Source organism: Mastigoproctus giganteus, chromosome 2, assembly GCF_048544385.1.
Source record: "Mastigoproctus giganteus isolate SK-2022 chromosome 2, ASM4854438v1, whole genome shotgun sequence".
NCBI lineage: Eukaryota > Metazoa > Arthropoda > Arachnida > Uropygi > Thelyphonidae > Mastigoproctus > Mastigoproctus giganteus.
In genome coordinates this window covers 211,592,068-211,618,095 of record NC_143576.1, presented here as the reverse complement: position 1 = coordinate 211,618,095, position 26,028 = coordinate 211,592,068, and the positions used below count along the sequence as shown (strand labels likewise).

Genomic DNA, 26,028 nt, shown 5'->3' with positions numbered 1-26,028 from the left:
ACATTAAGAGTAGGAGATCTGCAGATTTACTTAACAAGTACAAGTCAATGTTGCAAAAAAGTCTTCAATTAGAGTTAAATTCGAAAGTGTCTGCAATTCTGCCCAGACACGATAGGAGGGAGTACATGATGAGAGCCTTGTCAATCAATTTGGCCCTGGAGGAAATGTGCAAGGCTCAAGGGGTAAAATTTTTTTCAGCCTGGTCTGTGCTTGTTAACAGGAGAGACTGCTTCTACAGGGATGGTATACTCTTAAATAGAAAGGGTGCATGAATATTTGCTGATGCTATTGAGGCAGTGTTAGGTGGGTCGGAAAACTGCTAGCTTGGGGGGGGGGGATTCACACACTAAAAGGTTAAAAGTAGCTGCAGGCAGAGGTGAAGGTGATTCTTGCACAACTTCTATTAAAATAAGTTGCGACCTGGAGTGAGGGGTGCTGGGGGTTTCAGGGACTGATGGCAATCATCGTGAAACAGGTGGGAATATGGGATGTGTTAGGGTAACTAATAATAAGAATAGGAACATGTATACTTGCATGTATACCAATGCTGGAAGTATAGTAAATAAATTTGATGAATTTGAAGTGTTGGTCAACACATCAAAGGTGGATATTGTTGGGATAGCAGAGACGTGGTGTCACACAGATATAAGGAATGCAGAACTGGAATTTGGGGAGTACAATGTGTACAGAAAGGATAGACAGGATAGGAAGGGAGGAGGTCTTATTTTTTTTTATTTTTTTTTTTTTTGATTTGGTAGTTGTTGGCACATCGGCTTCTGTGGCCATATTGCACCGCCCAAGGTTTTTTGCAGTACTTTGATCCAAGCCCAAGGCGGGAATCGAACCCGCGACCTTTGGGTTGCCGGGCAGGTACTTGGGAGGAGGTCTTATGCTGTTAATTAAGAAAAACATAAAATCAAAAGAAGTGCATCCAGTTGATATAGATGAAGAGTGCACTGTTGAGTCAGTTTGGTTGACATAAGCACTGCAAAAGCAAAAATAAGAGTAGGAGTGTGTTATAGGCCTAATGACTCGAATGAGTACAATGAACAATTGTACAGAGAAATAGAGTGGGCTAGCAAATCAGAATGTCTTATAATGGGGGATTTTAACTTCCCAGATATTGACTGGAACTTGTGGGTTGGTCACTAACACACTAGTAAGACTTTTGTGGATTTATTGGATGATTGTATTCTGCAGCAACATATTCAAGAGGCAACCAGAGAGGGTAATACTCTTGATCTGGTTATCAGCAGTGATCATTCGGGTATTAAGAATTTGAAGATAAAAGAACCACTAGGTGGCAGTGATCACAGTGTACTGATGTGGTATTTACTTAAAAATATAATTACCATCAGGGGTAAAGGAAAGGGTTTTTGCTTTCGTAAAGGTGAGTACAGTGGTCTCTGACAGTTTTTAAATTCTGTACAGTGGGATCAACTGACTATGTTACCAACAGTAAATTCTAAGTGGGAAGCATTCAAGGAATTAATCGTGGATGCTACTAAAAGTTTCATACCTATTAAGAAATACTGTTCAAGGTTTACGCCTAAATGGTTATCAAATGAACTAATGAGACTCGTGACAGAGAAGAAAAATGCATGGGATGCATATAAATTATCAAGCGACTCAGAAGCCTATGGCAGATATAAACTAGTCTGTAATCAGGTCACAAAGGAGGTTAGGCAGGCGAAGGCAGATTACGAGAAATCTTTGGCAAAAGATGCTAAGAAAAACAACAAGGATTTCTTTACTTATATAAACTCTAAAAGGAACGGGATGAATCTGATTGGTCCACTGGATATCGATGGTTCAGCTGTTGATGATCCTGCTCAGATAGCAAACAAACTGAATGAGTATTTTGCATCTACATTGACACATGAGGAGTTATTAAGGTTTGAAAATGGCAGAAGGTTATCGAATTGTAGCAGGGTGCTTAATGATTTTGTAATAACTGAGAGCAAAGAGGTGAGAAATTGTTGAAGTTAACATAAGAAAGGCACCTGGAGTGGATGGGATCTATCCAGTTATATTAAAGGAGGCGGCAAAGCAACTAAGCAAACCCTTAGCCATAATTATGAGAGCATCCTTGGACTCGGGGGAGGTCCTCACGGATTGGAGATGTGCAAATGTATCCCCAATTCACAAAAGAGGTTCGAAGGGTGACACGAGTAATTACAGACCAGTAAATTTAACTTCTGTTCAGGGTAAAATAATGGAGTCACCGGTTAAAGATGCATTGCAGGATCATCTAGACAAAACTGCAGCAATAATTCAGACACAGCATGGGTTTGTTAAGGGAAAGTCTTGTCTGACAAATTTGATAGGATAATATTATGATGTGGTTACAAAGGAACTGGATGCAAAAAATAATTGTGATATCATATATTTGGATTTCAGGAATGCTTTTGACACTGTTGCACATGGAAGCCTATTGTACAAATTGGAGCAAAATGGTATTAAGGGTAAATTGCTGCAATGGATAAAAGGATGGTTGAGTGGGAGAAGACAAAGGGTGGTAATTAATGGGTGCTGCTCTTCGTGGACTAATGTTATTAGTGGAGTCCCACAGGGTTCGGTATTGGGTCCACTGTTGTTTTGTATATTTATCAATGATACTGATGAAGGTATATCAGGCTTAGTGTCGAAGTTTGCAGATGATACAAAGGTTGGCAGGGTTGTTAATGACAGTAATGGCAGTGTGCTACTGCAACAGGATCTAGAAATTTTGGGCAGATGGGCTGAGAAGTGGCAACTGAAGTTTAACATTGAAAAATACAAAGTACTGCATATGAGTAGAAGTAACCCCAGAGAAACGTACCAACTGTGTGGTACTACACTTAAGGAGGTAGAAAATGAAAAAGACCTGGGAGTAATTGTGCAGTCAGATATGAAGTTTTCTGAACAATGCAGACAGGATGCCAGGGCAGGTCATGGGGTTTTGTCAATGATATATTGCTAGCAGGGAGAAGGAGGTGATTGTCCTTCTGTATAAGGAAATGGTCAGGCCGCACCTTGAATACTGCGTACAGGTCTGGAGGCTTCATTTTAGGAAGGATGTAGATTTGCTTGAGCGTGTACAGGAAAGAGCAACAAGATTGGTGAGGGGAATGAAGGGGTCCTCTTACCAAGAGAGGCTTAAATTCTGCAAATTGCAGTGGCTGGAGACTAGGCACCTGCGCGGTGATCTGATTGAGGTGTATAAAGCCTTGAATGGGTTGAGTAACTGAATTCTGATGGAATCCTTCCACTTGTTCAGTTTACAAACCTAAGGGGGCATAAATTCAAATGAAGAAAAGACAGATTTAGAATAGATGTGCGGAAATTTGCCTTTAGCAAGTGGATGGCTAATTGCTGGAACAAACTTCCATCTGTCGTTGTGGAAGTTGATAGGTTAAATAAATTTAAGGAGGAACTGGACAGGCATTTGGAGGGAATGGTGTGATTGTTTTTTGGCTGATGCTGCATAAGCTCATACACTTGCTTTCTTGCATCACATGCCACTACTACTACTACAATGTATGCCTTCTCCCAGGCTTTCTTCCATTCTCCCCTCAATAATTAGCTGTGGAATTGCATTATACGAACTATATTATTAAATAGTTATATGAACTACTATTATTATATAGTTATATGAACTACTATTATTATATAGTTACATGAACTATTATTATATAGTTACATGAACTATATTGTTCATATAATAACAACTCATCTAACAAGAGTGACAGGTATAATAGTTTCATTCAAGAGCAATACTATGGATGAAATGCATGAAGTTTATGGATATATCTATAACCATAAACTTTCATGTATTTTTCAAAATATTATTTTCAATAAAAAAATTATCTTTTATTTGATTTCCTATTTAGAAATTTGTTTAAATTTAATGAATCTGCACTTTTTTTGTAGCAGCCATAAAGAAAATTCTTATTTTTATAGCTACTACTTTATATCTTCCAGAAAAAAAATAATTATTTTTCATATTAAATGCATAGCTTACAATTTTCAAAAAGCTGGAGATTAGGTAACTATAAGCAGATCAAGGAAAATGAGATCTTTTTTTTTTGACCAAAACAGGCAGAAAAGAGACCTTTTTTGGCAAAAAAAAATTTCTTTTATTCCATCAGTGTTTTAGAATCTTTTTTTTGTAAAAAGATTCTAAAACATTGAACTGATAGTCAGGTCTCACTTCTGAATCAAGTGGACCAAATTTCAGTGAAGTTAGGTCTTTTTTGTGATACCAGATCCATTGCTTGCACCTTCACAATGGTGAGACTATTAGAAAACTTGGGTGTCCCCCCCCCTCCATGTGAGGCCTGAAATACTACACCCAGTATACTGGTGGTGCCCATCTATGTGTGAACCAATGTAAGCAGGGATAGAGGCATGGCATCCACATCAAAGAGGCAATGCCATCTCTCTCTCTCTATGTCACCAAGCAATGCTAGGTGGCAGATGGCTCTCAGCACCTGGTGCGATACTGCTACTTTGCTCATTGGAGGCTTGAAGTGGGAAAACACATTGTCTCCAGAGAAAAGCTCGGGCAAACCCCACCTCTTCTATCATGCAGTATAAGCGATGTGTTTTGAAGTTATGATGGGTATCTAGTGAGATCCAATATTCCTTACATTTTAGGGATATAGCTCTAAAATGGTTTTCACAGGCCAACCAACAGATAATCCATCAAACTGAACCAATTGGCAATTCTTTATAGGAGCCATTCAGACCAGATAATGTATAATCTTCCTGCCTTTACTCTGCCATCTAGTTACTGGAGGAAGTTTGTGTGGTGTACATAAAGGAGGCATTACTAAGGACACATTATGTGAAGGAGATGGGTATTTAAATATGTCACATCCAAAAATTTCAATAATTCATTCAAGTCCTTCACTTCAATGAAGGCATCACAAATAGTCAAACTAAAAGAAACTTATATGTGGAAAGATCTAAACCTCCCACAAACTTCCTCATTCGATTCATAAATACACATGGTCTCAATTCTAATCTCAGTGGTATCCACTTTCATCAACAGTCTGCAAAGTCCCACTTACATTTTCTAATAGAATTTCCCAGTCACCAGGTGCTGCCTTGATATTGCATTTGAACTTAAAAAAAAAAAGTGTACTTCTTAGGAAGTAGTTTTTGGATGTTTTTATTTAAAAATACAGATACAATACCAAGGCAGTTCATTGTGAATTGCTTTGCACTATAAAATCAATGCATTTTTAGCAAACTTAATTTGCTCATTGACATGCGCATAACAGAATCTTTAAAACCATTGCACAGTACTTTTTAATGAAATTAAAAACTTCAAGAAATTTCTTGTAGTCTATCTATAAATCATATATCCGTGTATGATATATGATTTACAGTTAGGCCAAAAGAAAAATCTCACATGGGGAGGTTTGTGTAAGCCCCTTGTTAAATTTTTGGTGACTATCTGAGCCCCTTTATTAAAAAAAAAAAAAAAAAAAAAAAATTGTTTGACAAAATGTCACATTATTTTACCTGGGATAACCCTTAGCTGAAATTCTTCTCAAGGAGCTACCCCCCCCTTGCTAACAGACTGGCAGCACACTCTTGAACATATCCCTTCATCACTGAAGTGCATTCACCTGAAAACAGATTCTTCCTACAGGATAATGCAGCATGTCACAAGGTCATAAATGTGCAGAAATGGTTTCAGGAAAATGAGAGTGAATTCAGTCTACAATGGTCTCCGCAGTCACCAATTCTCAATCCAAGTGAGCATCTGTCAGATAAGATGGAACAAGCTCTTTGGAATAGAGATCTGCAACCAACAAATTCACAATAACCATGGAAAGCAACTAAGTCAACATGGACTAGCATGGGACACTATCAACACTTGTTTTTGAGTTTGTGCCATAATGAATCCAGGGCTACATCTACCTAATAGCAAAGATATTCTTGCTGTTGTGTAGGTGGAACAAACAAAGTGGAATACTCGTTTTAGAATTTAGAATACTGGTTAGTCAGACAGTTAAGCGAAAAAGTTGGATTTCTTCATATTTTCCTTGAGATTGACTATTTATAGTAATCTTCATCACCAGCTTTTAAATCATAGAATCTCATTTTTAGGATTTAATTCATAGAACCTCATCCTCCTCATAATTTAATTCATTTTAGTTCATAGAATCTCACCCTCCTCCTATGCTCTGGGGTAGATGTTTCTCAACATCTTCCTCACAGAATATGATTTCTTGGAAACCTGGTAGTTTTCTGGCCCTTGTCTGTCAACTGAAACAATGAGATTGAAAAAATTAGATTGCTTTTTCCCACATTCTGGAATATCCTTGTGGAGTGGTACATTAATGACTCAGCTTACTTTTCCATGGTTAAGGTAAACATGTTAGCATATAAATTCAAAAACTGTAACCGGTATGTAAAATTATTGTGGATTATTGTGTGACACAGAGCGAAACGGAAGACAGAATAAATAATGACAAGTTTAATACTAATTGTAAAACACATATATTAAATATTGAATACATACAAAAGGTTTCGGTTATTATGGTAACCTTCATCAGTCAAACTGACAGTTAACAGCATGGAAACGAGGGCATGTACTGCCAGTCATGTATACGAAACTGCGTGGTTAAATGTTTGATGTTGAAGCCTGTGGCTGTGACGTATGTGAACGTTGCCAATGTTTGTCATTCATCAAAATGGTTGCTTCAATAATAGGGTGGACAAGATGTCCACTGCTTCTGTTGACTGAGGTATTACAGCATGTGATGTTCAATGACTCCAACCCAGGCGCGTTGCCAGTAGTGGCGGGACCTATCTACAATGACGACATCACGATGCAGGTCAATGTCATGGCGGGTTGACCAGAGATGGCTGAGCACGTGTGCTGACCGAAAGTTGGTAAATTGGCCAGCACAGATTGGCACGTGCTTGAAGACAACTGTCTTCAAGCACGTGCTTGAAGACAGTTGTCTTCAAGCACGTGCCTTCGCTTCGGACAAGGGTCTCTTAAGTATGGTAGAATATTGTCTGATTCTAGTTCGATGCTGAATTTTATGAAAGACAACAGAGAATTGCCGTGGTCTAAGAGCCAGTCACCCAAATCTCTGGAGATAACCACAAACACATCATCCACGTAGCGACATCAAAAGGTGATGGGATCTAATACATTTGTAACTGCACAACCCTGTAATTCTTCCGTTGCGATATTTGCCGTGACTGAACTAACTGGGGAACCTGTGGCTGCGCCATTGATCATAATTGCGCCACCTGTTAAGCAAAGTCTGAGGGCGGTGGAGATATCGTCTGGCGTTAGTTCGATCCTGCTGCCAAGGGTCTGGCCATTATCCAAGAGTTCCTTTGCACATGTGATGGCAAGTTCCACTGGGATGGAGGTGAAAAGCGGCACTACATCAAATGATGCCATGATTTGATCTTCTGAGAGGATAGGGTTTTGATCCGTTCTATAAATTCACTACTGTTGGAGATGGTGTTGTGGTCTTGCCTACTAGGGGAGAAAGGAGCCCCGAGACAAACTTTGCCAACTCATAACTCGGCGAGTCACAACAGGAGACAACGGGTCTCCTGTTGGTCTCCAGCTGTCCAGCATGTGCATGGCACAGTCATGGGTTCCCCAGTTAGTTCAGTCACGGTAAATATTGTGATAGAAGAATTAGAGGGTCATGCATTTACAAATGTACCAGATCCCATCACCTTTTGGTGTCGCTACATGGATGATGTGTTTGTGGTTATCTCCAGAGATTTGGGTGACTGGCTCTTAGACCACGTCAATTCTCTGTAGCCTTTCATAAAATTCTGCATCGAACTAGAATCAGACAATACTTTACCATTAGACACCCTTGTCCGACGCAAAGACATGCGCTTGAAGACAACTGTCTACCATAAACCAATCTGTGCTGGCCAATTTACCAAATTTTGGCCAGCACACGTGCGCAGCCATCTTCTTGGCACTGCACGGACCTTGTTAACCTGTGCCCGAACCCACTCTAGTTTTGTAGATGAGAGGCGCACCGAGATTGCTAAAGTCAAGGCAGATCTTGCAAGGTGTGGCTATCCCACCAGTACCCTTGACAGGTGTGACCTACAGACATATTACCATGTAGTGACCAACAGGAACATCCAAAGTAATGACTCAACCACAAGCACCTTTATCCCATACTACCCAAACCTATCACAACAGGTTTCTAGGGTGCTAAAATCGCATGGGATAAACAGCGTACAGCTCCCAGGCAGAAAGTTACGATCCTTCATCTCTGGAGTGAAAACACTGGTTCCCGCCTTACTACAAAGTTGTCTAGTTTACTGCATCTCTTGCCGTGACTGCACTAGCTGCGACATCGGGAAAACTGGGAGACAGCTTGGCAAATGTCTTTCGGAACATGAAAAAGCCATCCGCTTAGCAGACATAGAACACTTCTGGTCAACTTGCCACAACATTGACCCGCACCATGATGTCGTGACTGTAGACAGGTCCTGCCACTGTGCCTGGTTGGAGTCATTGAACATCACATGCTGTAATACCTCAGTCAACAGAAGCAGTGGATGTCATGTCCACCCTATTATTGAAGCAACCATTTTGATATATGACGAACGTTGGCAACATTCACATATACGTCACAGCTACAGGCTTCCACATCAAAAAATTAACCACGCAGTTTCATATACATGACTGGCAGTACATGCCAGTCATGTTCCACACTCTTAACTGTCAGTTTGACTAATGAAGGTTACCATAAAAACCGAAAGCTTTTGTATGTATTTTATATACGTGTGTTTTACAATTAGTATTAAACTAGTCATTATTTATTCTGTCTTCTGTTTCGCTCTGTGTCCCACAATAATCCACAATTATAATGAATCCAGAGTGCACAAGCCTCTGTAAGCAGTATGTAGAAGTTTTTAACTGGAATTTTTCATCCTTGTAAGAGGGTTTCCCCCTCTTACCCTTGCTGTCTTTGGAAACAAATATTTGTTATATGCACTCTATATATTTTATGTAATTAATCTTATTTGCAAATAAATGCATATTATTATTATTATTATAAAAAAAAATACCATATCTGCAGAATACATTTGGATGTTCACAAAACAAATAATACTTATTGGCTTGTAATATAAAAAAGGTTGGCAACCACTGCTCTAATTGCCATAGATAAAATAACATACATCCATATGATAGCATTTATATTATATACACTGTCCAATTAAAACATTATAACCACCTACCTAATAGTGGTTATGTTTACCTCTTGTTGGCAGTACTGCTGCCATATGGCAAAGCATTGACTCTACATTCATTTTATTTTTTTATTATTATTTTTTTTTTTATGAAAATCCCAAACAAGAGGTATTAGAACCATTAGTACTGTGTATGGATTGAAGGGTGAGAAGATGAAATAAGATATTTGTTGACATTAGTCTTGAACTTCTGTAGATTGTAATTTTCGGAAAATATGTATGAAGGAAGGTTGTTCCAGAGAACAGAAGTTGAATGAATAAATGAAGAAGAAAAGTTGGCTCTGAGTTTGAAGTTGGATATTAAAAGAATGTCGACTGGTTGCAGCATGTGTTTGGACTGTTTTGAAAGAGAACGGGAATTATAGAAGCCAATTCAGAAGAACGGTGCCCATGGAAGTATTCTATAGAAAAGGCATACAGCAAAGAGAGAGAGAGAGAGAGAGAGAGAGAAAGAGAGAGAGAGAGAGAGAGAGAGAGAGAGAGAGAGAGAGAGAGAGAGAGAGGAGATGCTCTGTTAGAGATGAGTCATTAATTAACCTAATGTCCTCTTTTGAATGGAACCTAGAAGCTTAAGAGAGGGAAAAACGTAGTTTTAAGTTTTTTTAGATGTAGGGTAAGCAATATTGTAATGTGCTTATGCCAAGAGAGATTAGAAGTTAGGGTAATCGCAACAGAGACATATGATTTTTCATAGAAATCGGGGTGTCACTGAAGATAAGCATAGGAGTAGAAGAATCCTTTTTGCGAGATATAAGATAGAACTGAGTTTTAGAAGGATTGAAATCAACTAAGTTATCTTTGCCCCACCTGGAGATTAACATTTAAGGAATTGATAGTAGATATTTGTGAATTTGAAGCCATTTGTGAAGGGCAAAGTTTCTCAAACTGGAAGCTGGAATGCAATGTATTATCATCAACAAAACTATGGATAGGATTTCCAGTCAATGGAAAATTGTCATTAATATATAAGAGGAAAAGAGTGGGAGAAAGAACTTGACCTTGGGGACCACCAACATTAGTGGAGAAATCAGAAGACAGAGCTATCTACTATCACCTGCAGTGAACAGTCTGAGAGAAAACTGGACATCCAATTACAAAACACAGTTGGCAAACCATAAGATGGAAACTTATTTAGAAGACCTTTATGCCAAATATGATCAGAAACCTTTGAAATGTCAACAGCAACTGTTTGAGTTTCACCACACTTTTCCATTGAATTTGTCCATAGATGAGTAACATAAGCCAGAATATCACCAGTGGACCTACACTGACAGAATCTACACTGGCAATCATTGATCAGATGGAAGTTTTCTAGATAGTTTAAAAGTTGGTGGTTAATTGATTTCTCCATTACTTTAGGAGTAGAAGTAAGTGCAATGGGTCAGTAATTGGAGGGGAAGGATTTGTCACCATTTTTAGGAACTGGATGGATATGAGCAAATTTCCAAGTAGAAGGCAAAACACCTTTGGAATAAGAAAATGAAAAAAAGGCAACACAGAACAGCAGTAAGTCCAGGAGGATGGGTTTAGAGAACAAGTGGAGAAATACCATCAGGACCTGGAGCTTTCTTAGCATCAAGATTGATCAAAATCCTTCTGACATACTTTTGACGGAAGACCACAGGAGGCATTGAATGGAGTGTACTGGGAATGATGGGAGGTGGTTTACCAAGATGATTATCAATATACAAGTTGGAAGGAAAACAGGATGCTAGCAGGTCAGCTTTATCTTTGGCTGAAGTGGCAATAGAACCATCTGGTTTTGACAGAGGTGGGGACAGAGATGGGCAAAAGCAGAGGCAAGAGACCAGAATGCTCGACTACCATTTGGGCAAGAAGCAAGTTTTCTACTCTTATTAGCCTGTTCGAAAGCTAGTTTGGACTGATTAATAACTGCTTCACAATTGTTGTGAGCTTTGGTGTAGGCAGAAAATGAACCTGGAAATTTGGAAAGAAGTCACATTATGCAAGATTCTTCTCTTGGTTTAGATAAAGGACATGGCATCTGAACATTGCAGGAAATATGTTGTATCATGTTGCCAGGATTGCAACCTGCAGATTTGGTGGAGGATCCAAATGCTGGATCTGCTGATCCATGTAATCCAAGTTTTTTTTTATAGAGTTCTGGGTGCATCAGTGACTAAGAAAATATTGTGCCACATATATTATGTCTGTAAACTGTATGTGTTCTGTGGTCGATTTGCTGTTTGTTGGATGAAAAAAACCCAAGTTTCTGGGAGAAAATATCACTATCTGAGGATAGGATGATTTTTTCTTCTCGATTCTTTCTCAGTCACTCTTGTACGAGCTAGAGACTGACTCAGCCACATTGTGAAAAAAGACCCATAAAAATTCCTTGCGTCACTGACAGGATTAAAAAATCAGGTCTTTTCCATCAGGTGTGGGGATGATACAGTGATTTTACTAACCGTGCTATCAATGAGGGTCTGTAATTCCAGAGATGTTTCAGGGCGGTTTCCGAAATCATGTTCTGTGGAGCCCTGGGATTCTGCAAAATGAAAGTGTGAGTTCCACTGGAAAATAGGGGGGGGGGGGGGGACCATTAGAATAACATGTCAAGAATTTAAAAAAATTCTAATAATGTTTCTCAAAAATAATTAAATATCTCTTATAATAATTTCAATTTAAGAAATCGCAGCATATTCATATGTTAATCAAATGAATGTATAAATATATATGTAATTTGAAATGATAAACATAATATTGTTTAAATAAGAGAAGATACAAACTTTTGGTGGTGGTGCCATACTATGCTGTACCAATTGGGCAGTCTATAGTGGGAGGGATATTGATTTTGGGGGTTCTGTAACTTTTTAATTGGGATTGCATAATTTTTTAAAGATTATGAAAGGGTTCCGTGGCCAAATTAAATTGGGGAACTGTTCAAGGGAAGTCATATCCGGTGAATTTGATAACCAAAGGTAGCACCAGGAAGTCACTTTCATGTTCAGTGAATATCCAGGAATATTCAGTACCATCCAGGAAGACAGTCACCATTAAGGGGTATACCAGCTTATACACAATAGATAGGTTGTTTTAGCATTTAGAGTGCAGTCTAGGGCTATGAGGGGCTCCAAGACATTGCCAAGAAAACATCCTCTATACCAAAACCCTGCCACCATCTGCCTACTTCTCTTAGTGCAAGGCGTAGTGATTTCTCTGCAGTTTGCTACTGTACTCTCCATCTACCACCCATATGTCATAACAGGAAGCATGATTTGTCAAAAAAGGAACTTTTTCCCACTAATCAACAGTTCAATGAATTCATTCAGATGCAAACTTTTAGGTACTACTGGTAATTAGTGGTCATAAGCACGGGGTACCTTGACCAGGCACTCCAGAGGTCTGTACACAGGACAGTTCATTGGACTGTGGTATTGGAAACACTTCTGGTATTCCCCTGGTTAAAGTCCATGGTCAGCCATTCCATTGTTTTCTATCAGCTTGCACAAGGCAGGATAGCCTATGTTTACCACTACTGACGAGGGTGTGGGCATCCACCACTGGCCTGGCAACTGCTACTCTGACCACTATCCATCCACTCTTGGAACACCTTAACTATAGCACTCTGAACATTCCACAAGTCACAGTTTCCATAATACTGCCCCTTCAATTTGCACCCAATAATCATCCATTTTTTGTTGTCTGTCAGATCATGTCCCTTGCCCATGTTAATCAAGTGCCTTGTGTGGTACTTCACATTTACCAGTTCTCACCACAACACACTGTCACGTGTTAGTGTGCTGCCACGTGGGGGGTGAATGGCTGATTACTAAAACATGAAGGTGGTCATAATGTTTTGAATGGACAGTGTACATACCCTGCCCAATTTGCTACTGTACCCTCCATCTACAACCCACATGTCATAACATGAAGTATGATTTGTCAAAAAAAGGAACTTTTCTCACTAATCAACAGTTCAATGATTTCATTGAACTGTTGATTAGTGGGAAAAAGTTCATAACTAAAAAGCACATAACTAAATACTGTGAAATAACATGAAAATATTTTTATATGAAAAGGCATCAAAGTTGATTGACTCAACCTTATCTTTCAAGTTCTTGGCAAGTTTGCGTCCTTCAGTTACAAAATCTAAATAAGTTACTTCGCAGCGATCAATTGTGGATAATGTACAAAGCCATTCTTCTTCCACTAGACCTATAATTCCAAACTGAAAATATTAAAAATATGAACTCTTAAATTACAGATGCTAAACATACAAATATGGTATAGCTAATCATTTGCTTATATATTAATAGTGGTATACCAAACTGAGTACAAAATATTCCAGGACTTATGAAAAAACAAATTTCAAAAAAATCTAAAATAAAAAATTTATAATTTTATTATTATTGCTAACATTACTGAAATTTTGCTGGACAGAATTAATAATGTCGAAAATAATATTAAAATTCATTTCTTGTGTTTAAGTGTTTAAGGCTTTAAATGGAACGAATAAACTAAATGTTGATGGTCTCCTTACTCATTCTTGGATGACACACAAACAGACAAATTTAAATTATAAAAGGATGGCTTCTGTGTGAAAATTTGCTTTCAGCCAGATAGTAATTCATTTGGAACAAACTTCCATGTGGTGTTGTGGAACTGGGTAATTTGAATAAATTTAAAGAAGGATCAGACAAATTATTAGAAAATGACAAATAAAGTGAGTAGTTTTTTTTTGGCTGATGCTGTATAAGTTTGCTTCCTTGCTCATTTTGCTGCTACTGCTAATACACTAATTTTCTTTGAGAGACTGTCAGTTATAAAAATAATAAGCTAATTTAGTAACTAACAAATTCCATCATTTTAGTTACTGTTTTTGATGCTGTACTAATAAAACACAAGTTGAGGAATCATTAAAAAAAAAAGTTCTTGTATTTTGTATATTTTTTCACAACACTAAGATCAGTCTAAAAAAGGTTGAATCTTGAAGGTGAAACTAATGAATAGCATAAAAATTCATTGAATTTCTTCCAAGTTAAAGATGAACAGAAGTTTTTACTCATCTGCAAAGGTCTGTTAAACACGAAGTAAGGAATGAAAGTTTGTACTGGATTTTTAAACTAAAGGTGCGATCAAAAAGTTTGGGGCTAAACTAATATTTGGGTAATGATGAAGCTTACCAGCTATTAAGATAGATCTCTTTTGAAGTAGTCCCCTTGACAGTGTATACACCAATTGCAATGCTTCTGCAACTCCAGAAGCATTCCTGATAGGCTTCTTTTAGAATTGCTAATAATTCTTGTCACATTCTTCAATAATTTTCTCAGTCACTTCAAATCTGTGATCTTTCAAGACAGCACAAAAGCTTGGGAAAAAATCCCAAGCTTTTGTCCCTTTCCATCTTCTTCTTGATCTTCCTTTACTTTGTTTGCCTATGGATTTTCAGTTCTTTAATATTTTTTCCACCTGTCATTCTCCATCTCATCTATATGTTTTTCCTATTATATATCCGTCCACTCATTAATAGATCGTATTTTAACACTATTTCCTAATTTTCTTGCTTTTAACTTTATCTCTTAATATTTTATTAGTTATTTCATTTAATGTTTTCATTTCTAGAGTTTCATTTATTTATTTTATTTTTACTGTTTTTCTTCTTGTCTCATCTGCATATGTCTTACCACAGTTTTATATATTTTAACTTTAGTGTCCTGATCAACCTTTGTATTGTTCCAAATTATATTATTTAACCTTTTCAACATTCTATTTGATTTTAATGCTTGTTCTTCTTCTACTTCTGCATGAGTTATTCCTGAACTATTTATTTCTATTCTTAGATAGTTTAACTTCATTACTTCTATCATTTTCCCTTCTAATTCAGATCTCAGTAGTTCTTTTGATATTGTTTTCCCTATAGATATTTCCATATTATCCCATTCTTTCTTATTGAAATTATGCAGCATTCTTTACAAATCATTTTCAACTTTTGCCATTAGTATCATAATAGCAGATTATATTTAATTTTTAATTTTATTCTAATTACTTTATTTACTTCATTAATTAATTAATCCATTATCAGGGAAAAGAGACCACCAAATATGGAGGATGCAGAAAGGTCAGGGAATGACCACCGCATATCCCTGGAGCAATATGGCCTTAGTTGCTAATGCTCCTAAAAACCAAATAACAAACAAACAAACAGGGTAAAGAGAGTAGAATTCAATGAATCTCATTCCTATTTCTTTTGTACATCTTCAGGCTGTTTTAAGTACGAACTTGTTGTTTGTGTGTGTATGCAAGCACACACACACACGCATGCACAGTAAATCAGATCTCTCTCTCTCTCTCTCTCTCTCTCTCTCTGATTATGCTGGCATTATTGAGCCTGCAACCTTCCCCCCCCAAAACAGTCCTTTCCTTGTAGTCAAATTTGGTTATAATGAACATGGACATAATGAGCAAATGCTGTTCCCAAGTTAGGTTTACAGCATTTATGCACAAAAATTTCAGCCTAATCGACATATCCTTGACACAGCCTAATGACTGTGTCAAGGATATGTCGAGCAAACTTGGTACACACATTTCCAAGGTACAGACCACTTAGCCACTGTGTTCTCTTACTGCATTATATTTCTTCAATTGAGACCATTAAATTTTATAAACAACAGGATTTATTGGAGAGTAATTACTATAGATGTTCAATGCAATTCAGTTATAATTTTTTGTAAACAACAGCATTTACTATCCTTTTCAATAGTATCAGGAGCAGCAAAAGCCACAGGTCCAATAAACACCAAGCAGGAATTGAACTTGCCATAGTGATTAGTGGCATCACATATAGTACTCTATTTGAGTTTTACCAAAAATTTGTAGTGTTGGTGACAAAAATTATGGAGATTTTTTCCCTACAACAAGTATCAAGTCCATATGTAAAAGAAAGTGTCTATCTATCTGCAATTGTCATAAGGTGCATAATGGCCTTTGTTAATCTGCCAAAAAAAAAAAAAAAAAACTGTAAACCTAAACGTCTATCCACAGAAATATTGAGATCATTTCAGAGTTAGAAAGTGTAAAAAAAATGCTGAAGTGCAAAAAATTTAATTTATCATCAACTACAGTTTCAACTTTATGGAAAAACAAAGATCCAACTTTATGGAAAAACAAAGATTTTATTCATACTAGAAAAGAACCTCACTAAAAACAAGAAAATGTGACTTGGGTGATGTTGATTAAGCAGTGCTGGAATTTGGTTGGGAAACCAGCAAATGAATGCCGGTTTCCCAACCAAAAGCCCTATTTTAAAGGTACAAGCAGAAAAACATGTAAAAAAAAATTAAGAGCACACAAATTACAGGTGTAACAGGTGGTTTGATTGATTTAAAAATCAGCATAACATTGTTTATGCAACAGTCAGTGAAGAAGCCCTCTCAGTAGATTATAAAACAGCAAGTGAATTGATGAAAAATGTTTGAGTAGGCATAAAAAATGTTACAAGGAGAAAGACAAGCAGATGAAACTGGAGTGTTTTATAACATGAAATTCAATGCAACAAATGTAAAGAAGCTTTCCATTGAATACGCAGCTAATAAGAAAGTATGGATGACTTCTAATATTTTTCAACAATACATAATCAAGTGGAACAAAAAGTTAAGGGGAAGAAAATAGAAAAATTTTACCACTGGTAGACAACTGTCCAGTGCACCTGTGAGGATTTATCAGGTGCACTGATCTGATGCAGCCAAGTAATCAGGAGCAAGAAGAATGTAGTAGTATGTGCTCTTCGAGTGACTGTGGTTCAAGCCAGTGTGAACTGCTAAATATGAATAATGAATGTAATTCATGATTAATTGTAAATTCCTCTGACTTGTCGGTTATGCCAGGGTATAAACAAGAACATTTATCCACCATAAAGGTGGTGTTCTTGCCTCCAAATGCAAGCTATTTTACAGCCAATGTACATAGGCATTATTAAATTGCTTCAAGGGTTATTTCAAGTGATCCTTGTTTCTCCAACTGATTCACCAACAAGAAACAAGATTACATGATAGTGTTTCTGTATTGAATTCAATATATGTGATGAAAGATGCATATGACACTGTTATACCTGCAATGATGACTGTTTCCAAAACTTGGTTTATTATCAGAACTTTCCAGTAGTGATGAAAATGTTAGTGAAGACAAGCTACTGCCTCTATCAGAATGGATGAAACAAAATGGACGTACGAGTTTCGACCATTTAAATGACATTGCCAATTTCTTTTATGTATATGATAATTTGATACCTTCTGAAATTTCCATGGAAGGTGATATAATAGACTCTACTAAACAAAGAAGATAGTGACAAAGATAACACTGAATTCGTTGAAGATGCAGTCTTGGCATGGGGTTTGCAGTCACACTGCAAACCCCATGCCAACGTACAAGTTCAGGATGCAGTAGAGACATTGTTTGAAAGCAGTGACACTTCCAGTAGTGTTTCTATGCACTAGGTGCAATAAAAGGAACCCTAATAGATCTCAAATTGAAATCTTCTAATTGAAATCTTCTAAATCATCTTTGTAAAAATGGGAGTGATTAATAATGCATAATTTGCTTATTTAATTTTTTTTATTTATATACATTTTTATGTTGTTTTCATATGTTAAATATATATAGTCTTTATTTATTTACTTATCTGTATTTTCACTTTTACGCTTCTGGGTCTGCTACTGTTTTTCAACAGGACAGGGAGACCCTAAATTTCGTTGGCTATCCCAGTAAGTCACTTAATTCAGCAGAGATTTATCACTCCACAGACCTGATTTTGACTGCTCTATGGACCAATTATGGTGTTTGTTGCACCATGAAAGACAAAACTGCTGATTGCTGTCAATGATGTTTTGCTTATGTACTGCCACTCTCCTGTAAAATAGAAACTGAGGAACTGTACAGACACATAGTATGTTTGTACAACTCAGCTCCACAGCTTTGGTTTGCACATTTCTGATACCTTAAACTCCTGGTTGACATTTTCCGGAGATGTCTGACAACTGTTATACACTGAGTGATCACTGAATTATGACCACTCCTATGAAAACTGAATGTGACCCACATGAGGTATGAGAATGCGGAGTTAGTCGACCTACATAGCATAGATAAGATGTCAGTGGTTCAGTAGGTAGTAAAATTCTGAGTGTGATGGCTAAAAGGAAGGATTTATTGGACTTTAGTAAAAGACAGATTGTGGATGCTCGACGAGCTGGTGCCTAGATTTCCCAAACAGCTAAACTGGTGGGGTGTTCTAGAGCTGCTGTAGTTAAAAGTGTATCAGGACTGGCGTCAAAATGGTTGACGGCAAAACTGCAAAAGTCAGCAAAAGATTGAAGTTAGAGATGAGTGATGGGTCCGACGACTCGTACAAGCACAGCACCGTTCAAGAACGGACTACCCAATACCACATGGGCCAACCCAGAACAATATCTGTCCTGACCATGCATCGCACACTCGCACGTATGGGCTATACCAGCAGACGACCCCCTACGGCATCCTCTCCTAACCAAGGTTCATCGGTGTAAAAGACTCGCCTGGTGCAAAGAGCATGCAAGTTGGACGTTAGAAGACCGGAAGAAGGTGCTGGTCGGATGAGTCACGTTATTTACTCCACACCGTGGATGGTCGTGTACAGATTTGGCATCAACAACATGAGGCTCTTGATCCATCATACATGGTATCAAAAGTGCAGGCCGGTGGAGGCAGTTGTATGGTGTTGGGCATGTTACACTGGCAGGAACGTGGACCCCTGGTGTATGTGGAACAACGTATCAGTGGTCTCCGCTATCATCATTTGTTTGCTGACTGTATACATCCCGCTATGTTACACTTTTTTCCCGAATGGCGATGGTGTCTTCCAAGATGACAATCAATGTGCCGAGCCACTGGGCACATGATGTGCAGGAATGGTTTGAGGAACATAGTTCTGACTTCCAGCATATCAATTGGCCTCCGAACTTCCCCCGATATCAATCCCATAGAACACTTGTGGGACACCATGGAAAGGCATATCAGGTGTCTGGATACACCAATCACCTCCATACCTGCACTGCTGGCTGCATTACACACAGCTTGGTTGGCCATACCTTCCGAACACTTCCAACATCTTGTTGAATCAATGCCACGTTGGACAGCTGCTGTACTGAGGGCAAAAGGAGGACCTATGAAGTATTAGGTAGGTGGTCATAATTCAGTGATCACTCAGTGTATACTACCCTTCCATATATCCTTTAGTCACATGGAGTGAGCTGCTATGGTATTCCTGATCATTGCTGGACAGTGGTGGTACTGTCATATTTCCATTAATAATGTCACCAACAGTCAACTGTGAATGGGGTCGGATGTCAGCATTGCACGAATCAATGTCAGCAATGTGACATCCAAAAATAACACCCACTTGAAATCATTTAGCCCAGTTCTACATGCCATGACCAGAACAACTAACTTGTGTGACTTATGTGCCTTCCTTCTATATTGGTTTGAGTCTCTTGTTTATCTGGGATGATCCAATGGATTATGAAAACAGGGGATGTCCATATTCTTTTTTGGAGGATAATGTAAGCATGTCTGCATAGCATGCTGGGTTTTCTAGCAAATATAAAATGTGTTTAATCATAATAACCTGAATATTTTTAAAACTGATTGCTAAATACAACTGTAAAATACATCCATGCACACAGTAGAGCCTGGTCCACATAGCAAAAGAAAAAGAAATTTACCTGTGCATTTCACAAGCTATGCACCTACTGCACATGCCTCACACTAAATTTTGGAAGTCACTACTTACTGATTCAGCATGTTTTAAGAGCTCTTAGACAGAAACCAACGAATAAAATTTTTAAAATAATAAAAAAAAAAAATTTAAAAAAATCACAAGATCCTTTCTAAAAATGCTTTTTAAGAAATACTAAATATGCATTGATAAATATTTATATATTTCATGCATGGTCAGACATTTAGTTAATTCAAAGAACAAAATTAAACTGTAAAAATAAAAATAAATAATGAAGAAAAATACTGTCAGATAAAAAAAATTGACAAAAAAATCTATGAAATAAATGAACATGTTACATTAGTCCAAACATTAAGGCATTTTTAATCAGCATACCTTTTTCCCCCCCTTCTCCAAAATGTAGGTTATATCTCCATCTGCTAATGGCTTATCTGTTTCAATATCAACGACATTGCTTATTAGCCATGGAAATGTCATCTGCTGTACAGTGTCCATAAGTATGTCAACACCAAAATCTAATTTTTAAAGATAGAAAAGTAAAATAAATAAAAGAATTTCAATTAAAAAACACAAAATGCAAAATATTTCTCATTAGATATGATATATTCTTTGATCTGCCTCTTTGTAAGTCACTTCACCATGATACTCATGTTGTACGCAAAGTAGTTAAAGCACATACAATTGTTAATGACTAAAGAAATTAATATAGGATCACTTCAGTGGCAGGTCCAGACTGTTTTTCTAGAGTAAACATAGCAATGATGTTCGATGTAACACATGTAACATAGCAATGATACATGTGGTTTACAATAACCAAAAATTAAGTTCACAATATTTGCACCAACTTATTATGCTCTGAGGAGGTGTTCACCCTGACTACATAGCCTGGATCTGCCACTAGGTCACTTCTTAACCTTTCTGTGGTGAATGTGCTGAATATGTGTGGGCTTAAATTTGAAAGTTTTCTCTTAGATCAGCTCTGTGGCGTGAATTTTTATTTTTCAAGAAATTTTGAAAAATTGTAAAAGTAAACACTTTGTACATATACGCCTTTATATATTAATCTGTTCATTTTTTTGACTTGATTGCCCAAATGTTAGAGTAAAATTACTGACAAAAATTATATTATAATTATTTAAAAAATGAGAAAATAATAAAATAAATTAACAAAATAGAAAAAAATTAATAAAAATAATAAATTTTATATAAATGTTTTAAAAATTTAAATAATTAAGAAATTGTAAAAAAATTATTAAAAACATTATTTTTGGTGCAATAATATCCTCTATATCTGTTTATTTATCAATTTAATTTCATCAATTTTTGGATTTGAAATCCAGAGTTTTTTTTTTTTACCACATTGGCTAATAACTACGATCTCTTCACTATGATTTTCCAAGCTATTTTTGTCCTGGCATCTATTAAAATTGTGTTTGTTATTGTATGGAAAAGTAAATAAAAAATGATATCATGCACTGGAAGATATCAGAACACTTTGCATATTAAACAAATTAAGCAAGACTTTTGTGGATTTATTGGATGATTATTTTCTACAGCAGCATGTTCAAAAGGCAACCAGAGAGAGAGAGAGAGAGAGAGAGAGAGAGAGAGAGAGAAATACTTTTGATCTGGTTATAAGCAGTGATTATTCATGCATTAAGAATCTGTAGATAAAGGAACCACTTGGTGGCAATGATCACAGTGTACTGATATGGGATTTACTTAAAGATGTAACTACCATTAAGGGTAAAGGGAAGGATTTTTGCTGTCGTAGAGGCAACTAATTGGTCTTAGAGAGTTTTTAAATTCTATACAGTGGGACCAACTGATGATGTTACCGGCAGCAAATTTTAAATAGAAAACATTAAAGGAATTAATTGTGGAAGCTACTAGAAATACTATTCAAGGTAAAATGGATGTCAGATGAACTAATGAGATTTGTGGCAGAGAAGAAAAATGCATGGGATGCATATAAATTATCAGGCAACACAGAAGCCTATGGTAGATATAAGCTAGTCTGTAATTAAGTCACAAAGAAGGTTATGGCAAGTGAAGGCATATTACGAGAAATGTTTTGACAAGGGATGCAAAGAAAAACAGCAAAGACATGTAAACTCAGAAGGAAGGGGATTAATCAGATTGGCTCCCTTGATATTGATGGTTCAACAGTTCATGATCCTGCTCGGGCAGCTGAAAACAATGAGTATTTTGCATCTACATTCGCACATGAGGAATTCTGTAGAGAAGTGTTGGTCAGAAGTTTATCAAACTGTAACAGAGAGCTAATTGATTTTGTAATAAACTGAGAGCAAAGTGCAGGAGAAACTGTTGAAGATAAACATCAGAAAGGTACCTGGAGTGGATGGGATCTATCCAGTTATATTAAAGGAGGCAGCAAAGGAAGTAAGCAAACTGTTAGCCATAATTATGAAAGCATCCTTGGATTCAGCAGAGATCCCCACGGACTGAAGATATGCAAATGTATCCCCAATTCACAAAGGGGATCAAAGGGTGACACAAGTAATTATACATTTATCAGTTTAACTTCTGTTCTGCAGAAAATAATGGAGTTGCTAGTTAAAGTAGCATTACAGGATCATCTAGACAAGACAGCAGTCATAGTTCAGACACAGCATGGGTTTGTTAAGGGAAAGACTTGCCTGACCAATTTGATTGGATGCTATGATGTAACTAGAAATGGATGCAAAAAATAATTTTGGTATCATATACTTGGATTTCAGGAGAGCTTTTGATACTGTTGCACATGGAAGACTGCTGTACAAATTGGAGCAGCACTGCATTAATTGCAAGTTGCTGCTATGGATAAAGGGATGTTTTACTGGGAGAAGACAGTGAGTGATAATCAATGGACACTGCTCTTCGTGGACTAACGTTATTAGTGGAGTTCCCAAGGGTTCGTTGTTGGGCCTACTGCTGTCTTCCGTATTTATCAAAGATATTGATGAAGGTATACAGGCTTAATGTCCAAGCTAGAAGACAATACAAAGGTTGGCAGGGTTGTTAATGACAGTAATGGCAGTACGCTACTGCAACAAGATCTAGAAAAGTTTGGCAGATGGGCTGACAGGTAGCAACTGAAGTTTAACATTGACAAATGCAAAGTACTGCATATGGGTAGCAGTAACCCTAGAGCAGCGTTTCTCAAACTTTTTTTTTAGTCACGGAACACTTTTCATCTCACAACATATTCACGGAACACTTACGAAACACAAGTTTAGCAGGAGCCAAAGAACTGTTGCTAATATTTTATTACATATGATGCACTGTGCATCAGGAGTACCTTTATTTCCAACACATGAAAAGCCGAAATTCAAATAACTGTCATATTTTCGTTTTGGTTTTTCACTTTAGATTTCTGGGGAACAAAAGGCTGCAATTGTTCGTCCTCACTTTGAAGTGTGACAATATTGTGTTCGTTTTCATCTACCACAGTTGCACTACTAGAAGTACTTTGCTTCTCGTTTTAAAGTTCCTTTTTTTAACCACAAATCTATGGTCACATATTTTAATAATGATATTTCGAAATATTAATAATTATCAAAAAAAAACTATACAAGGGAAGTGAGTTTAGTTATGATATCGGTTCGCTTCCTCCTCTCCTTCAACTTGTGTACTCCAGGATAAATTGCATATGAATGGCATACTAGATCACCACATTGCTACTTTTTCGTAGATATCATTACATCTACGCATACTTCTCTATGCAAAGCTTGCCAAAATAAAGTGTTCCGCAGTCTATTTGATTATTAGTGTCCATAAGTATGTCAACACCAAAATCTAATTCCATGTCAGTATATTAATAACTGAAAAAAAATCATGTTAAATATTATAATGATACAAAAGTGGTGTACACTACAAATATGCAAAAAAAAATTTTTTTTTTTTTTTAATTATTAATTATGATTTTTCGTGGAGCACTTGACATCTCACAGAACACAGTTTGAGAACCGCTGCCCTAGAGTATCGTACCAACTGTTCATACTACATTCAGGGTAGTAGAGAATGAAAAGACCTGGGGGTAATTAATTGTGCAGTAAGATATGAAGTTTTCTGAGCAGTGCAAACAGGCTGTAAGAGTAGCCTGTTTGCTACTTTCGTGGGGGGCTTGTCAATGATATAGAGGAATTTTGCAATATATTATAATAAAGCAATGGTCAGGCCACACCTTGAGTCCTGCATACAGCTCTGGAGTGAATAGAGTGAATAAAACAATTCAAGAACCTCGAACTGAGTTATGCGTAATTGTGAAATTATATGATGCACTTCTGGATTATTTGATTGATGTTCGAGATGAAGACAAATGAAAGACGACGGAAAAAGAATTCGTTCCAAATTCTGATTACAGACAATATGAAGACTGAAAGCGGAAAAAGAAAAAACCGCTTGATGAAACACTAGAGGAATTAGTACCAGCAGAACTAAGTGCAAAAGATACATTTCGAATTCAAGTTTATCATATTGTAGATGTACTGTTTATTGTCTGTTTGTTATTTTTAGGAGCATTAGCAACTAAGGCCATATTGCTATGGGGATATGCGGTGGTCATTCCCTGATCTTTCCGCATCCTCTGTATTTGGTGAGCACGGGCTCGAACCCCGGTCTAATCAAGAAGCGTGTGCTATGCACTGCAGCTCCTGCCCACGGAGGCGCCGTAGACGTACTAGTCACAGAAATAACAAAACTACATGCTACATACAGCACATTGCATGATACCTTCAGTTTTCTTATAGATGAATCTATGTCAAAAGAAGAAATTCGATCCAAAGCCACAGCATTAGTCAACACCTACTCGTCCGACTTACAAGTAGACTTCATTGATGAATTCCTATTGTTTTTGGCACTATACAAGGACAAAACGTCTGTGGCAGAATTAATAAAGGCACAAATAAAAGATTACTAGTTTCCCAAAAGTACACATAGCTTTAAGAATTTACCTATCCATAATTGGATCAAATGCTGAAGGAGAGCACTCGATTTTGAAACTTAAGTAGTCAAGAACTGTGTACATTCAACTGTGAGCCGAGATCGCTTATCGTTGTTACCACTTCTATGTATCAAGAACGATATTACTCAACTCGTCATATAGACTTCAAGGACGTTATTAAAGATTTTGCTACAACGAGAAGCCGAAGCAAGAAACTTTTGTAATCTTAAGAAATGTTACAAGTAATCTAGATATTGACGATTTTTGTTTCTTTTTAATTTCAAGTATAATGCTGAAGTTTTATACAGGAACTCCCCGACTTACGTAATACTTGACTTTACTTAAGTTTTTGCTGGCTGGTGTACACTTAAAAAAATTTGTGGAAACGTATTCCTGATCCTGTAGGAATAAATGGAGGTATCATGAAAATATCATAATGTGAACCCTATAACACTTGGTTTTTTTTTGTAATTTGTTCCAAGTCCTTGGAAGTTGAAAATTTCGCTATATTACTAAGCTATTTATCTCTCTAAAAGGTCATATTTATAATGGAAATTGCACTACCCTTTCATCATTATCATACGTTCTCGTTATAAGAATAAATTTTAAATGCCTGATATTGGTGATATATTTTTATAAAGCACGTTTCTGGATGTCACGACCAAAAAACAATTTGCACTTTCCAATTTATTGGGATTTTCTGTTAGCGCATCTAATTATAAATGGGTAGTAAACTCGATCTTATTGTTTGCGATAATCCCGATAACTGCAATTGTGTGGGTTTTTACACTATTATGGTGAAATCTTCAATCATATAAAAAACAAATTTTCGAAACTTCTCTCCATTCCTATTACATATTACAATGATGAAGGGAAAGCAACCAATGAAAACTGCAAGTGGTGGTAGTGCCAGGAAACGAAACAAAATTGATTTAGAAATGAAGATAAATGATTAAGAAGTACGAAGCAGGACAAAGTTTGTCATCTATTGCAAGGGAATTAGGTCTCCTGCTTCAACAGTGAATACTATTTTATAGGACAGTGCACATATAAAAGAACATGTCAAAGGATCAATGCACTTAAGATCAACACTGATCACAAAACA

The 26,028-nt window shown here is 36.9% G+C and overlaps 1 protein-coding gene across 1 annotated transcript in view; it reads right to left on the bottom strand.

Moving 5' to 3' along the window:
• LOC150090037 (snake venom 5'-nucleotidase-like) overlaps window positions 1-26,028 on the bottom strand; it is a 143,154-nt gene that overhangs the window by 100,189 nt on the left and 16,937 nt on the right. The window contains exons 3-4 of the mRNA XM_090390154.1: window positions 20,354-20,493; window positions 13,316-13,441 (exon numbers count right to left, since the gene is read on the bottom strand). Coding sequence (XP_090246280.1) covers window positions 13,316-13,441; window positions 20,354-20,493 — 266 coding nt within the window. The remainder of the gene's footprint in view (window positions 1-13,315; window positions 13,442-20,353; window positions 20,494-26,028) is intronic.